Genomic DNA, 16,394 nt, shown 5'->3' with positions numbered 1-16,394 from the left:
CCCCCCCCCCCCTCTATAAAAATAAATTATGTTCAGAAGTTCAGACAGTTGGTGAAGTTGTGATGCAGTTATCACTTCCTAACACCCTTGAACCACTTCCTAGGGTGAGACATTACATATATATATCATCTCCCCCGTGGCAGCCCAATAGAGAATGAATGTGGGCAGCACTGAGCAGTTTAGTACTGATTACTGAAACCAGATGCCAAATGTGCAAATTCCGGTTATTTAGGAATAAGGTGCCAGCCACCAGGAACACTTGTCTAAACCATCTACCCATAGTGTGAAATTGTTTTAAATGTAAATGTAAATTATATATGTTTGTGCCAGCCATATTTGCTCATTACATTTACACATTAAGTTTTCCTATAGCAGTCACTGTACTTGTTGTTTTAACTTAACCTATACTTTTAGACAGTTCACTTTTAGAAGTAATCCAAAAGATGTAAATCAAAGGACAACTGTATCTTTAGTACATGTTATCCTTTAGGGCAGGGGTCAGCAAACTCCAGCCTTTCAGGGCTGTTCCCTCTCCTCCGAATGCATTGCAGAGGAAAGGGATTTCCCTAGTGTGCCTTATTGACCTCCTAAAATGGCCTAGTAACCGAAAAAGTTTGCTGACCCCTGCTTTAGCTTTGACCTACCGGTAGTAACCAAAAAAGTTTGCTGACTCCTGCTTTAGGGCATACCCTTCTTATTTTTGAGTGTAGCTCCCCTGGTTGAATCGTTACCTCCGTCCTCATTCCAGCGATTATCATTGTGCATGCCAGCCTTTCTTCTGTACCCCACCATGTCCTTGTAGATTAATAGGGCTGATGCATTATGCACAGGATGAAAAGGAACAAACGTAAGGTGAGCTTAGTCGGGGGGGTCAGGACAGGCCTTAAAAGACAGCTTGTAACAAAGGTACAGTTATTATTTATGTGTGCTTTGCCTAAACGCTAGGATTCTAAATTCCAGTGGTACTCTGCTGCTCTGTTCAAATGGTGCAGCCTGTGCAGAAAGCGTTAAAGTGGACATATTCTGAAGTGTTTTCCAATGCATAGTAATAGAGATAAAATTCATTATGGTCCTTGTGATGAATAAGGCTCACTATACCTGTATTATTTACAGAAATCCACAGGAGCAGTGGTACCCAACCTTTTCTAGCTTGCGCACCACTCTATGCACTGACTCCAGACCGCGCATGCTCGTGGAGCTGTGTATCAGTCAAAGGGGAAGAAACGTCCCCCAGAGTGACGTCATGATGTCAGAACCTGCCCACTCCAGCGACAAACTAAAATACTGTAATAAAACAATATTTTAAAACAGAGACTATATGCCATCCAATATAAATACAAACCTGGGAAGGTACCTACCAGGACACTCGAAGAGGAAAATTGACATTGATTGTAACCCCCTGCTCTGGTAATGGGAGAGGCATAACTAGCTGGAACAGACATCTACACAGTACAGATGCCACAGCCCAGTGTTGACAAAATGCATTATTATTTCTGTGCTATAACACATTTTACCCTCACTACATTTATTTTTAAAAACTGAAATGCTTCTATTACTTATACTTATTACTTTCTGCATAATCAGTAAAGATGGATAACTGACACTTTGAGCCTACCTAAAAGATTTGCATTTATAGAGTGAGGGAATCCACAGATCACATCTGCATCTCCTGTCCAGTGCTCATGTCTGTTTCTTATGTTCATCACCTGTCCTTTGTATTCATACTTTAAAACATATGAACTCACCCTTTTAACACTGCTCATCTCTGCACCCCTCCTTTACCACTAGTAAACCCTACAACCCTCTCTCCACTACTGCTCACCCTTGCAAACCTGCTGCATCACTGGTCACCTTTTCACTTTGTATGAACATTTCCCAAATGGCTTTTTGAAGCGCAGAATATTTAGTATATTTATAAATGAATTAATGAATATTAATACCCATGTCAATCATTTATTGAATCATTTACCATTCATTGGAAGCACTATGAGTGTAGGTAGGGAATCAACTTCAGTAGATATATGAATCAACTCCTTATATTAAATTATTTGAAATATGGAAGTGGCGCCATAGCAAGGTGGGCCCTACTTACCTGGGGGGGAAGCTTTACATAAACTATAATATTTTAGACAGTCACCACTATGATTATAATTTTGTAGTTTGAAATCTATTAATTATTATAAATGCATTTAAATCCATACATTTAGATGCCAAATAGCTGATTCCTAGCTGTAAGTTTTTGATTGTCTCTCCTTTTCCTTTCCTAAATGCCTCTCTCCTGGTTTTAGTATAGTATATCTGTATGTATAATTGTACTTAACGCCCAGCACTGTTGATATTACATTACATTTTTCAAACACCCATTAGATTATTGCAGTGGTTGTTTTTAAACATATACATAAGGAAAAGGTATTGGAAACAAAATCCCACAGTTATATTTTGCTATAAGTTGCTACACAAGATACCACTATTTTCTAAATATTTTTGATGTGACTCTGTAATCTTTGCAAAAAAAATAAATTAAAAGTTCTCTTCAGTAGAAGACAGTTCATACTTGCCTGTCCCACTTTTGGTTCCTGGAATATTTGTTCTATAGATGAGCTACACTGTTTGAAAAATAATATTATTGGATGGACTTTAGGAGTGTCAGATCCATGATGCTCTGCTGTGCACTGTGGTTCCATCCGCTGGCCATACATGATAGTAGAATACAGTAGTATCAAAAGAGTTAGAAAACTTTACTTACTCTATGGAGCCTATGTGAGGGTGACCACAAATCTTTTGGAAAGATATTAGAAAAAAAGAGTATTGTGAACTTAAACTGGGACACTGGCACTCCTGGGATCTCTCCAGAAAGAATGTGATGCCGTCCTCTTCAGAGAATATTTATCTCAGCTATGTTGTTTTTTTTTTTACACATTAATGCTGCAACTGGGTATTGGTAAATTTTAACAATATTTGTTTTTTTTTTAGCTGATTTGTTAATGAGGTCTCCACCAACAGTGATATCATTAGCTGGGGGAATCCCAAATCCAGATACATTTCCATTCAAAGCTGCTAGTATAACACTAAACGATGGGACAGCCATTGAGATTGGGGATGGTTTGATGAAGAAAGCTCTACAATACAACTCAACATCTGGGTAAGATCATTAATAATTATTATTATTATTGAGGTCTGCAAAAATAACTTTTTTATTTGTTTATTTGTTGTCTGGTAATTAGTTTTGAGACATTTGCAGGTACAATTCTTCAATTAAGGGTTCGAATGATTTTGCTGCTTCTTCTGCTAGATTTGCAAAACAGTACTTCTACCTATGTTTAAAAAAGGAAGGTTATAATTAACAGGTTACATATATAGTTTGTGTTTTATGAAAATACTTAGTATAGATGTAAATATAACGAGCCTTCACTGTATGAAAAAAACAGTTCTCTCCATATAAGTAATTACTGCACTAACCAATGTGACTCTGCCACTTGGATCTCTCATGGAGAAGTTCCTCCAGTATTCTCCTCCCAAGACTTTCCTTATGTTTCTACTAACACAATGGCCCTGATTTAATAAAGGTCTCCAAGGCTGGAGAGGATTCACTTTCACCAGTGAAGCTGTGTGATCCAGCAAACCTGGAATGGATCTGGGTCCAGGATTTAAAGCATTTGCTAGCAAATTACATTGAAGAAATCCATTCCAGGTTTGCTGGATTACCCAGCTTCACTGATGAAAGTGTATCCTCTCCAGCCTTGCAGAGCTTTAATAAATCAGGTCCTATACGTCTAAAGACATGGGTGAGGAAATTCCTAAGCTTATAAAATGACATTTTGCTAAAGAAATAAATACATTGAATAATACTAGGATGTTTGTATCAGGTATACATACATACTTTTTTGTTAAAATTCTTACATTTAGGTTGTGAATATATTATTTTTGTTGTACAGAATTCCTGAATTAGTCTCCTGGTTAAAAGATTTACAGAAAAAATTGCACAATCCACCAACACTTGATTACAGTCCTGAGAAAGGTCAAATGGAGTTGTGTGTCACGACTGGAAGCCAGGAGGGTCTATCCAAAGTAAGCTGCTGAATTTTAAGAGTGATAGAGAGAATACTCAGTTTGTGGTTTTGTAAATTTTTTTTTATTAAAAAGGTGAGTGTACTTTAAAACAAAGTGCACTGAGCTATTACCCAGCCTCTTTCCTGACCTTACTTGCCCCAGAAAAATGCTATTCTCTCTCTACCAACCTTCTGTAAAAATGTATATAGGTTTTATACTTGTACATGTAATAGAGTTATAGTACTTAAGTACTTACCAAGGTATCTACCTACCAGGTAAGGCTGCACTATTGTAACAATATAAAAGTGGAGATTCAGATTCATACAATAGTGCCCAATTCTAGTGATTTTTGTATATGTATGTCTAAACACTAAGCTAAAATATTAAAACCACTTGCCATATATTGTACAAGGTTTACCCAAACATCTCTGGCACATAAACAATGGACTTCACAAAACCTATATTGGTGTCTTGTGGTATTTAGCATCATACTTGCTCTCCGCCATCCACAGGATCCTAAAAGAATGTGATTCATGGGACCAGGCCATTTTCTGCCTTCACTCTAAGTTCTAGTTCTGATGCTCACTGGCTCCTTGTTGATTGCTTTAAGTGGTAGACAGGGTTACCCAACCATATGCTATAACAGCCTGAGTAAAGTGCAGGCTGTTATAGCATATGGTTGGGTAGAGATATAAAATACCTTCATATCTGAATAGCGATAGCTGCTTTGGACTGCATAGCAATGGTTGGGTTTACCTGCTGCTGGTAACCACATAATCAGTGATTGTGAGCTAGCGTGTTAACAGCAAGCATCCCTATTGGTTGGTGGTTAAGCCACCAAGAGCCACCAAATTTTCTCTGCCAGTGCTGCTCTTCACCCCACTGTGAAAATCCACACATTGGACAGAAGCACTGCTACTCTGGGCAGGGAAGGGGCTCGGCTTAAACAACTGAAACAGTTTTCATAGCATGGAAATATCTTACTGTTTCAACCCAAGTACTTATTTCTGCATACCAGGAACACCCTAAAAGACCTGCCATTCTGAAGATGATGACCCAGTTGTCTAGCCATCGTAATTTGGCCCTTGATAAAACCACTGAGATCCTTACGTTTGCCCATTGTATTGTCCTTTGGGCTTTGTACAGCAAGTTTATCACAAAACAACTGCCTGTACAAGCCTCTAATCTAACTCATGTCAGTCCCTGACTAACATAGATTCCCTCAAGCGAAGAGCTCTTTTACCTGTTCCATCAGCAGTCACCCTTTTCACCAAGCAGCATGCTTTGCCAGCTAAAAGTGGAATGGAAAGCCCAGAGGGTCTGGTCACCACCCAACAAGAACTCTGCAAAGCTATAAAAAAAGTAAATATATAAATGATCAAGAAGAGAAATAATATAAGTTAATCAAAATCTATTGACTTACTATGTTTATGCTAATAAGCAAATATTTTCAGGTATTTGAAATGCTTGTAAACCCTGGAGACAATGTCTTACTGGATGCACCAACCTATTCTGGAACTCTAGCTGCTGTAAGTAGTCTTTTTGTATGTCTATATTTCTTTGTAACAAACACAAATTTTCATTTTTTTTTTTATAGTTGAATAGAATGCAAGTGATCTGGGTGACTCTTTTTATACTAAGAAGTGACTGAAGCAAAAACAGAAATAGAAACACATTTAACGTTGTGTCTTTGTTTTCATTACTCCCTCACACACATCTCTCCTTAAATATGGTGATTGTTTTTCCAGGGAATGTTCTAACACAAAATAATGTATACAATAAACTATGGTCTTGTGGTCTTTTTACCCATTGCTTCCAGTTGTGATGACCAGCCCTGTGAAGCTTATGTTCTTGCTGATCTCTGCCTGGTCATGAAGCTGACCCATTTTGCCAACATTATTATTATTATTATTATTATTATTATTATTAATAATAATAATAAACAGTATTTATAAAGCACCAACATATTGTGCAGCGCTGTATATTAAATAGGTATTGCAAATGAAAGCCAGACAGTGACAAGACAGGAGGAGGAGAGGACCCTGCCCAAAAGAGCTTACAATATAGGAGGTATCACACTGAGGGAAGTATCACACTATAGGAGGGGTGACATGGAATGGTGGGAATTAGTGAGGGTTTTAATAGACAGAATAAGACAAGTAGACTTTATCACATACAATGCAGTACCAATGGGCACGTCCATCCTAAATATGTAGCCACTGGTTCTGCATTATTCATGATGACAAAAAGTGTCTTTCCACATTCCAGAGCTGAAAGCCTAAACACAAACCGCTAGTTGTGACAGGACCATGGCATAGGGAGTGTAATACTCTGTGTCATGCCCTGGAAAATGGAATACTTTACTTTTTATCAGCTGTGCAGAGCAGTATTGATTCATGCCTGTCTATGTACGCCTTTTATTTTAGGGAAAAAGAGTGTAGGGTAAAGTATGCAACATCATGAAGCTGATTAGCTTTTATTTACAGGTAAAACCGCTGGGCTGCAATCTCATTGGTGTCCCCACTGACCAACATGGTATTATTCCTACGGCTCTTAAGGATATTCTTTCTAGATGGCGACCAGAGGATGCTACTAATCCTGAAAAGAATTCCCCAAAAGTTCTATATACCATACCAAATGGAGGTAATCCCACAGGGGCATCACTTACTGAGGAGCGTAAAATAGAAATCTATCAGGTAAAAGTTAATAAAAGTGATGGTAATCATTTATAGATACAGATTCAGATTTAATTTGATTTAATTTAAATTATAGTTGTGTGACACATTTAGCAAGGTTTGATCATTACTCTGATGTGACTCTGGTAAAACTGACGCCTTATATTTTGATAATGATTTATAGCATAAATTACAATTGTTTGCAGTTGTAATCTGGCCATATACTTTACCTCCTTTACTGCTTACTGATTCTTCTATCCTAAATGTGTAATAATAATTTCCTTGTTGCCTAAAGAGCTTGCACCTATAAGTATTGACTTTGTAATCAGTGATATTTATCAACAAATATACCAAATGAATAAAAAGATGATTACAAACAAATGTCATGTACATCTCCAAAAATGATTGCAAACAAATATTGACCATATCACCAGTGATATTTATAATCATATGTTTGACTTGTCATCCAATATAAACAAAGAATTGTTGTTAAAATTGGCAGAATTGGTAGTTGCCTGCTAATGTATTCTCTTTTTTATAATAGATTGCAAGAAAGTATGATTTAATTATTGTGGAGGATGACCCATATTATTTTCTCCAGTTCAACAAGGTATATCAGTTTATTGTGCAGCCTAATGTTATCTGTGCTTTTTTTGTTAGGCGTGTCATAGCCAGTTGTGTGAGCTTATATTGTTAACGTAATCTGCATCTCCCAGAAAAACTCCAAACAACACATAATGCTTAATTATAAGTATTTAATATACAGTAAACAGCTGTCTGTGAAGTATCCTATTTATCCAAATCATTGTATAGCTAGTAGTAGCAGTTTAATTCAGCTTGGATTGTAATGTGTTATCAGTAATCAAAATGATTTCACAAATTTCAATGAATGTTTAGAATGGACTTCAGTATTAGTAGGCCCATGGACAACTCAGACACATTGGGCCCGATTTAATAAAGCTCTCCAAGGCTGGAGAATATACACTTTCATCATTGAACCTGGAATGAATCTGGTCCAGGATTCAAAACATTTGCTGGCAAATTACTTTGAAGACAATCAATTCCAGGTTTGCTGGATCACTCAAACTGATCACACTTCACTGAAACTGTATCCTTTCCAGCCTTGTAGCTTTAATAAATCAGACCCACAGTTCCAATTACCATTATTTGACGATGGGGAGGACGCATTCACATCTCAGATCATCCATGAATAGGGATAACCACCAGCATTTAAACTATTCAGTTTCAAGGGGGTCCCACTGCAAAGATTAACTTTTTTTCTGGAGTTCCACTTTAGGTAGGAGAAACATTTCTCTGGTGAACATTTTGGAAATAAAAGACAGTTGGTTCATAAGAGATGGAGACGAGGCCATCTAAATCAAACTAGAAGCCATCCCCCACATATGATGCTGTTTTAACCTCTCTACCCTGGCATTTGGACAATTGATCATACTTAATTGATGTAATTCCAAAAATGCATCCTCACAAACGTCTAGAAACTTAGCTGAATAATAACTTTGTTGTGTCTATATATAATATATGTTATGTTAGTTTACTGGTGATTTCTGGTCTTAAGTTGTCCTGTAAATGATTTATACATTGTCAAGTTTTCCCAATTTGTATCAAGGCAGACTCCCTCAATAATTCTCTTTACGCATCTAAACCCATTACATACCTTAAGGCGTTTCAATGTTAAAGCGGTGTCTATTTTATATTTGATGCATGTTCTAAAGTCTTTTTTTTCCTCTATAGCCCTGGGCTCCATCTTTTCTCTCTATGGATGTTGATGGCCGTGTTATCAGAGCAGACTCTATGTCGAAAATCCTTTCTTCCGGGTAAGATTAACTGACTCATTGGTACTGTGAGCCTCCTGTCTCAAGGTATTAAATATGACAATGTGTGAAATCATGAGTTCACAAATTCTGTCCTCAGTGTTCCTGTATGCCCTGTCGCTCATTGAAAAGGATTCTGCGATATCTTTTGTATTGACTCTCAGGTACTAAAACCTTGAATGACAAAGTATTTTTATATAGTTTTAACATTCTAATTTTGTAAAATTACACTGACATGGTCTGGACAATAGATTTTCTATTGCATATGTACTCATGGGTAGTTATGATGACACCTTACAAAATGTAAGTGTGTAGTATATTCATAGAAATTTACATTTGGTAACAACTAACCAAATGTAAGTGTTTATTGTTATCATTTTATCACCTTTTTAGTTCATGCAGTTGCTGTATCTACCATGTTGTTCATGGAATTCAGTAGGTCATTGCTTTGCAGTTTCTGCTGGCACCTACTGAGGTGTGTTCTTGTGTTTATGTGATTTTATAGAAAATTCTAAAGAGAGCGGACAATACAACATTTTTGTCTCCTGCTGCGTACCCTCTAGTGACTTTTTTTTGGATAGCTAGAAGTTTCAGTTTGTCTTTAATTGCGGGTGCTTTCAAGGACTTTCATGTTAAAGCTGCAGAGTTTGAGGAATAAAACTTCCACTTTGTCACACTAGAAAATCTATTTTGAATGGCACAAAAAATATCTAAACCCAAGAACACAAATGTAATAAATTGCAGGTGATCAGTCCCTAAATTTGGCTGCATTAGCTTTCTTTCTTTAGGCGATTTTCTGCAAAAAATTGCTTGATGATCCTGCAACTAACCTAAATATCAGTATTCTTGTAACATGACATGCAGTGAACCACGCCTTCCCAACTATCTTCTTTAAACTGCAGAAAACCCTCCCACTTTGTTATGGGGCGTTATTTATAATCCAAAGTAGAAGATTCAGTCTAGGATAACAACCTTTTTCTTCAATAGATACAGTGCAGTGACTGTTGTCTTCCTAGGACAGAAAATGTGTTGATGTCAGAATCAACAGGTGAAAATAATGAAGGTGAAAAAAAGCTACAAAAGCGACATCTAAAGTCTTATAAGTTAATATATAATATTTTTGTTTTTTTGGTAAATTCTGAAACTGAAACTTGTCTGGCTTAATGCAGTTACACCTCCCCTATTTTCAAAAATATCCTTCCTTCATGCAGAATTGCTATTACTTGTTAACATGCTGGGGCTATTACAGGTAGTGCTAGACTTCCAGGCATCTGGATACGAGCCCTGCAAGCCTCTTAGACCCAAGACCTATAGATGTGAATCTGCCTCCATCCCCTCCTGGTTATTCACAAAGCACACAGTCCCAAGCTTTATTTTTGAATGGCAAGGAGGAGAGGGAGTTGGAGAAAGGACCTTGGTGCTGGGTTATAAGACTGACCCTCTTAAATACAAGCAACCCAAAAATAGAGCAGGAACTGTACTAATCCTGTATGTAAAGAAGATTTGCTAGGCTCAGAAGAAGGCTGTAAAAAAAAAAAACAGGCTGCTTTTAAGGAAAAAAGGAAGATGTAACTTATTTAAACAAGTTAATTTTATTGCGCTGAGAGTTCAGCTATTAAAAAAGTAATTTAAAACACACATTTTTTATTTGTTACAAAAATTTGATATGAATTACAAGCAGCAAAAAAAAAGTAGGACTCTCCTTACAGAGCTCTCCTGCGTTTTTTCCTAAGTTATTCTATTTTCAATTGATATCATTAGTTTGTAGATGTCTCTAAAAATAAACTACCACCAGGGATTTCAGCTTGTATCCATTACAGTGCTCATCCCAGGACTGCAGCCTTGCCTAGCTGTGGAATTATATCATAAATGCATCTACATATTAGAGATTTCATTTTGATCAATATTCAATCTGAACCATTGAATTTATAAAAGATGTCATAACAGGATGTAATTGTTGTACATTGTCTATAGAAATTCATAGTCCCTCCCAGATTCAAGATAGTGTGCAGAGTGGAATATCAGATTAGCTGTCCTAAATACACACCATATTTCTCATATTGACCAAGTAAATGTGTCATGTGTGGGCTACCATGTACAGCGTTCATACTTGTTGGGTGAGTGACTTATAGGGCCTGATTTATTAAAGGTCTCCAAGGCCGGAGAGGATACACTTTCACCAGTGATGCTCAGTGATTCAGCAAACCTGTTATGGATCTGGTCCATGATTCAAAACGTTTGCTCACAAATAGCAAATTACTTTTAGGAAATCCATTCCAGGTTTGCTGAATCACCCAGCTTTACTGATAAAAGTGTATCCTCTCCAGTCTTGGAGAGCTTTATTAAATGTGGCCTATAGTAATAAAATATACTATAGCTTCTCAACCATGCAACTAGCATATTCAGAAGAAAAGAAGCTGAGCAATAAAGGCCGTATTCAATTTCTGGTAATCATGGGGTAAAAAAACGTTTTGTCGGCCACTGCACAAGTAAAAGTCACCACTATTCCGTTATCATCATAATCCTACCACACCTAATCCTAAATTCTTGTCTCAATGTGTTCATTTAGCTGTTAACCATACACAAACAAATTTCTGTGTCCTTTTTAAACTAAGTACATATGTATTTTAGCTAGAAGTAGGTAGAACACAGAATATGTTTTGTGTATAATATATATATATATATATATATATATATATATATATAGACCTATATATTTTCCTATGTTGTTTTTATTGCTGCCAGATTAATTTAATGTTACTTCTTTCCCAGGATAAGGATTGGCTTTTTATCAGGTCCTAAACCACTTATAGACAGGATAATACTGCACATGCAGGTGTCTACCTTACAGACAAGTACATTTACACAGGTAATTGCTTGAAATGTCAGTAAACAAGACTGTACTTCATTGCTTCTCCATCTTCACACAAACAGGGATCATTCATTATGATTCAGTTCATGGTTTCACTTTCCTGAGTTACGTCTTACAATCAGTGAATACAACAATAGCATGTATAAGTGACACCGAACCATGCAATTGTTAGCACTTTATCATGATTGATGGAGGTTGAGGCTTTTTTGCTTTTGCTTTATTTTCTGTGATGTTTTGCTCTGCTAAATGAAGGCAACTTGGACTAGCAAAATTAATGTATGTAAAATGTAATTTATTGTAAATATATATCCTATTTTAATAAATATTTTTTATATAATCAGGTTTATTTAGTAATAATAAATATAAATCATTTAAGCTAAATTGGTAAAATGTGGGCTCTGAGTCATTGTCTAAAATATTGCACTTTGCATGTAGTGCTTTGTTCCTTGCAGTATTGTTGTCACATCAATGTCTCCTTCATAATTTTTTATGGTTGGATAAGATGAAAGAAAGAAAAAAAAACATTACTTTATAGCATTGCAAAAAGTATAAACTATGCTACGGAATATAGCTTTCTGTGGTACACATGTTGCAAATCCTTGGGGGCTATGGGATTCAACTCATGAATGTCGTTGGTGCCTGATATCCCTCTGCACAAGTTCAAGACCTGACCCACATTATTAGGAGGCCTTCTATACATTCACATGACCCAGTGCATACCAATATCTGGCACTAGATTATTTGATTGTGTTGGCAACACTGGAACATAAACACGTGCATAGACACATGTGCATTGTGAATTTGGGTGCCAGTGACATCATATTGGATTATTTCTGTGCAAGTGAAAACTAAGTAAATATATATATATATATATATATATATATATATATATATATATATATGTGGGAGGTTGCAAAGAAAAAGGGCATCATAGGAGTTGCTGGGGGTGTAGGTAACTTTTTTAAAGATTTGACATGAAAAAAGAGTAAGTGCATAAAAAAATTAAAAATGAGGATCAAGTCTGGCTTAAGCTATTTAAACCACAGTGGGATTGCACTATAGTAACAATAAAACTTTGTTCATAAATAAAAAAAAAAATAGAAAGTACATATATATGTACATAAATAGACCTTAAAAGTATTTAGGAATCCCAGCACTTTTTATGGACTACAGAACACCCACACACTATGCTGTGGAGAAAAAGAGAATGTTAGATGTTCTGTAGTCTTGACACATTTACTGTCCTGGTGTGACAGTACTGTTCATCATTCGATACAGTGTTGACACTAAATTTGTTGTAATCTGTTTGTTGTAATCTGAGTAAATTTGTTGTTTAGTTTCTAATAGCTTAGAAACACTTGATATATGCTTACATTGAAAGGCTGGCAGCTTACCATGATTTGTTACAAGAGATTGGATTGAGAATTCATTTTTTCACCAACACTTACAGATAATAGATTATTATTATTATTATACATGATTTATATAGCGCCAACATATTACGCAGCGCTGTACATTAAATAGGGGTTGCAAATGACAGACTAATACAGAGAGTGATAGGAGGTGAGGACCCTGCCCCGAAGAGCTTACAATCTAGTAATAGATCAAAGAGAGCTTGTTTTAAAGTGTTTTTATTGCTTGTTCAGAACATGTACTTTAGGGTGCATATTCATAGAAGGGTTCACTTTTACAAATGCCAATCTCTCTGTTTTATAACATATTTGTTACCTTCAATTACAGATTATGACATATCAGCTTCTACAGAAGTGGGGTGTAGAAGGCTTCCTGAAACATATTGATAGGTATTGGGATGTTACTGTCTTTTTGTATGTATTACTTACTGTAAATTTAAACACCATATAGTAACTTTTAAAAACGGTTTAATGACATGGTTCTATTTTTCCACATATAGCTTGTCAAATATTTTTATCTTTGTACCACTGAACCTAACCTTAGTTTTTCACAATGCTTTTGACAAGCAGGGAAGGTATTGTCACTCTGTCATACTTCTGATCGGGACTGGAAGTGGCCATTTCAAAACACATCACTCAGGCAAGGTTCGCTGTTGTCACTACCAGGAAACCCTCTCTAATAAATGTCATTGTTGAATACATGTATGTAGACAGGAAAAGGCTGCATGCAGCAAGTCAGCATCACAGATATGACAAAAGATAAAAAAAAGGTGAAAGCAGTAAAAACAGAAATGGCTGTTGCTTGATATGCAATGCTTAAGCAAACTAAATGTAATTTAGATGGTGTTTATGTGTGTATTAAGCACAAGTCAAATTACATAAATCCAAGTTGTCATCCATGGGGGCCAGGATAAAAGTCTGGAGATTGTAGGTACTAAGCTGGAAGAGGCCTAAAAGACCAAATATTTATCTCCATGTTAGAAAAACTATTGTACTATTTTATTGTTCTCTTTGCTACATTCTTTTAAGTGGCTGTACATATTTAACTGGTCTTGTATGTAGCCAGCCTCAATATTCACATTTTTCATGGTTTTTGTGATTCCAGGGTAATAGACTTCTATAAATCACAGAGAGATGCAATGCTTGCTTCTGCAGATAAGTGGTTAACAGGTAAGTGTACTGATAACTTATTAATGATTTAAAAATATAGTATTTCTTTTACATAAATTTCGCACAGGAATCATATATTATCCTAAAAAAAGTGTTCAATTGAAAAAAACAAATATGTTGCAGCTTACCAGGCTTAGATGTGGGGGCTTCATTCTTTTTTTTTTTCTTTTTTTTTTTTTTTTGGCAAAAAGGTTTGTGCAGGTAAAAAAAAACAAAATTGCTTGATCTTGATAGATCCATTCACTTCCTGTCTACTGAATTGCAATCCCAATCTTATAAACTTTTAAGGAGAAGAGGTGTTTGTTGTCCATATTAGATGTTGACACTTGGATGACAACCCTATTGCAGCCACCATATCTGAGGACTGGTATTCTGATATATGTTGCATTTACATTTTCGAATTTATATGCATGTCATGTGTCCTGGCATAAAAAAGTAACAGAAAGGGAACAATACTGCTAAAATGAAAGTAGATTGTCTTTAAGTAGGCCAAGGCTGTACACTGGGCCTGGACACTTCTCCATGCTTCAGTTGTGCCCTCTCCTTCTTGGTTAAAACTCTGTCCCTGACCTTCATCTCTCAAATGCCAGAACTGCTTTTACCTAATAAAGTTTTGGCATATGACAGTCCACTGACAGATGGTAGAGATTTTTGCAAGGATGTAGCGAGGCTTAACGCCTATGAGGGAGCAGTCATAACCCTACTTACAGCTTGGACTTTGGATCCAAGGGAGACATAGCAATGGATCCACACCCAGAGACATAGCAATGGTTTTAATTACTAATCAAAATGTACTTTTACATGTATATTCAACCATTCCCAATTGCTTACATTAAAGAACTAACACTAGTCCCCAGAGAACATAATCGTTTGTACATATAGGACTGTTGACTAGAAATTGAATAATCTTTTAGATCCTGAAATTTGCATTTCCTTAACATGTAGGCATGCATTGAATATGGTCATTATATCACTGACATTTTTTTTTTTTGTTACAATAAAAGGTTTGGCTGAGTGGCACAGTCCTTCAGCTGGCATGTTCCTGTGGATTAAAATTAAGGGAGTGCCAGACACACATCAAATGATCATGCAAAAAGCAATAAGTAACCAGGTAAGTATCACATTTATAAATATTTTACATATGCATATATCTTCAAACACACTATACATTGCTCTCTTCATCCTGAACCTCCCTGCATCATAGTTCTTACACCTTCTCTAATTATTGATTTCCTGCAGACAAGCAGAGGTTGCACACACAGAAACACTAAGTTTTTCATGCACTTTTGAAGTGACCTGTAAGAGGGGAAGTCAGTTACAAATGCAGTCCAGCACACACCGCCCAGTTACCTCTTTTCAGCGACAAGCGGGATCTGAAAAAAAACATCCTGATCAATTTGCCTGGCAGCTTTGTCACCTGTAAGATCTGTACCCCACAACATAAATCTGACTACCAGTGTCTGTCACCAGTGAGAGCTACATTCCAGTGCACATTATTTACGTCCCACTATTCATGTAAGAAGCTGCATGTGAGAACGTCCAATCTACGTCCATATCTTAGCTGTCAGCCATTAAGTGAGCTGACTAATGCTTTATTAGCTGTTTAATGTGTGTTCCATTATTTCTGCTATTTATATGCTATTTCTAGTGTACTGCTTACTTTACTATATGCTACAATGGCTAATGATTTGTCTATACAGGTTCTTTTAGTTCCTGGCTCTGCCTTCAACACTAACAGTTCAGAGCCCAGTTCCTATGTGAGAGCTTCTTTCTCCTTGTCTTCCCCAGAGCAGATGGACTTGGTAAGTAAGATGTTGCAGTAAATGTTTCCAATAAGAAAGTGTAGCACAGAAGTAACTTCTCAACTCCAACTGGCTCTTCGATCATGTGTAGATGGCTGTTAAGGGGCTGCCCAGCCCCTACCGCCATCAAGCTGCATCAGCTGGTTTTAAAACAAAGTATCGTAGAAAGTTATTTGGAAGTTTTTTTGTGCTGGCAGTTATACAAAAGAAGGGTGGAACACATAGTAGTGACACAATAGTATTGTTACACAATAGTAATTTTAGGGAAACCCTAGCAATCAGATAAGGTTTGATTTCAGATTGAGTTATGAGTTATGACATTTTTTTTTAGTCAGGGCCACCTTAAAAATTCTACTTTTGAAATTTTTAAACACCAGCGAGGTAAAAAGGGGCTCTATAAAATGACAAGTAGGGTTGTGCTTTTCCTACAAAACTTTTAAACCTGTACTGAATTTCTGGAAAAGGTGTTCTCATTTTCATCAGTCTGCAAACGTATGCTAGCTAGTGGTAGCTCCCTTTTGGCTTGCCTTGTACAGCAGTACAAGGCAAACAAGCAGTAACATAAAAATATTTATTATTTG

The 16,394-nt window shown here is 36.4% G+C and overlaps 1 protein-coding gene and 1 long non-coding RNA gene across 2 annotated transcripts in view; one reads left to right on the top strand and one right to left on the bottom strand.

Annotated features, from left to right (window-relative positions):
• Nucleotides 1-16,394, top strand: part of AADAT (aminoadipate aminotransferase) — a gene marked incomplete in the record, with an annotated part of 25,791 nt that overhangs the window by 6,722 nt on the left and 2,675 nt on the right. The window contains 11 exon segments of the mRNA XM_072406051.1: nucleotides 2,974-3,142; nucleotides 3,936-4,068; nucleotides 5,505-5,579; nucleotides 6,537-6,746; nucleotides 7,270-7,335; nucleotides 8,478-8,560; nucleotides 11,330-11,426; nucleotides 13,170-13,231; nucleotides 13,947-14,011; nucleotides 15,016-15,122; nucleotides 15,712-15,813. Coding sequence (XP_072262152.1) covers nucleotides 2,974-3,142; nucleotides 3,936-4,068; nucleotides 5,505-5,579; nucleotides 6,537-6,746; nucleotides 7,270-7,335; nucleotides 8,478-8,560; nucleotides 11,330-11,426; nucleotides 13,170-13,231; nucleotides 13,947-14,011; nucleotides 15,016-15,122; nucleotides 15,712-15,813 — 1,169 coding nt within the window.
• On the bottom strand, nucleotides 3,136-8,531 carry LOC140326974 (uncharacterized). The gene is made up of 3 exons (XR_011919954.1): nucleotides 8,401-8,531; nucleotides 5,294-5,401; nucleotides 3,136-3,314 (listed from the first exon to the last, which is right to left on the bottom strand). It is a non-coding gene; the product is annotated as an uncharacterized lncRNA (long non-coding RNA).

This window comes from Pyxicephalus adspersus, chromosome 3 (assembly GCF_032062135.1).
Source record: "Pyxicephalus adspersus chromosome 3, UCB_Pads_2.0, whole genome shotgun sequence".
In the NCBI taxonomy this organism is placed as follows: Eukaryota; Metazoa; Chordata; class Amphibia; order Anura; family Pyxicephalidae; genus Pyxicephalus; species Pyxicephalus adspersus.
Note: the sequence above shows the minus strand (reverse complement) of the source record. Positions and strands in the feature narration are given on the sequence as shown.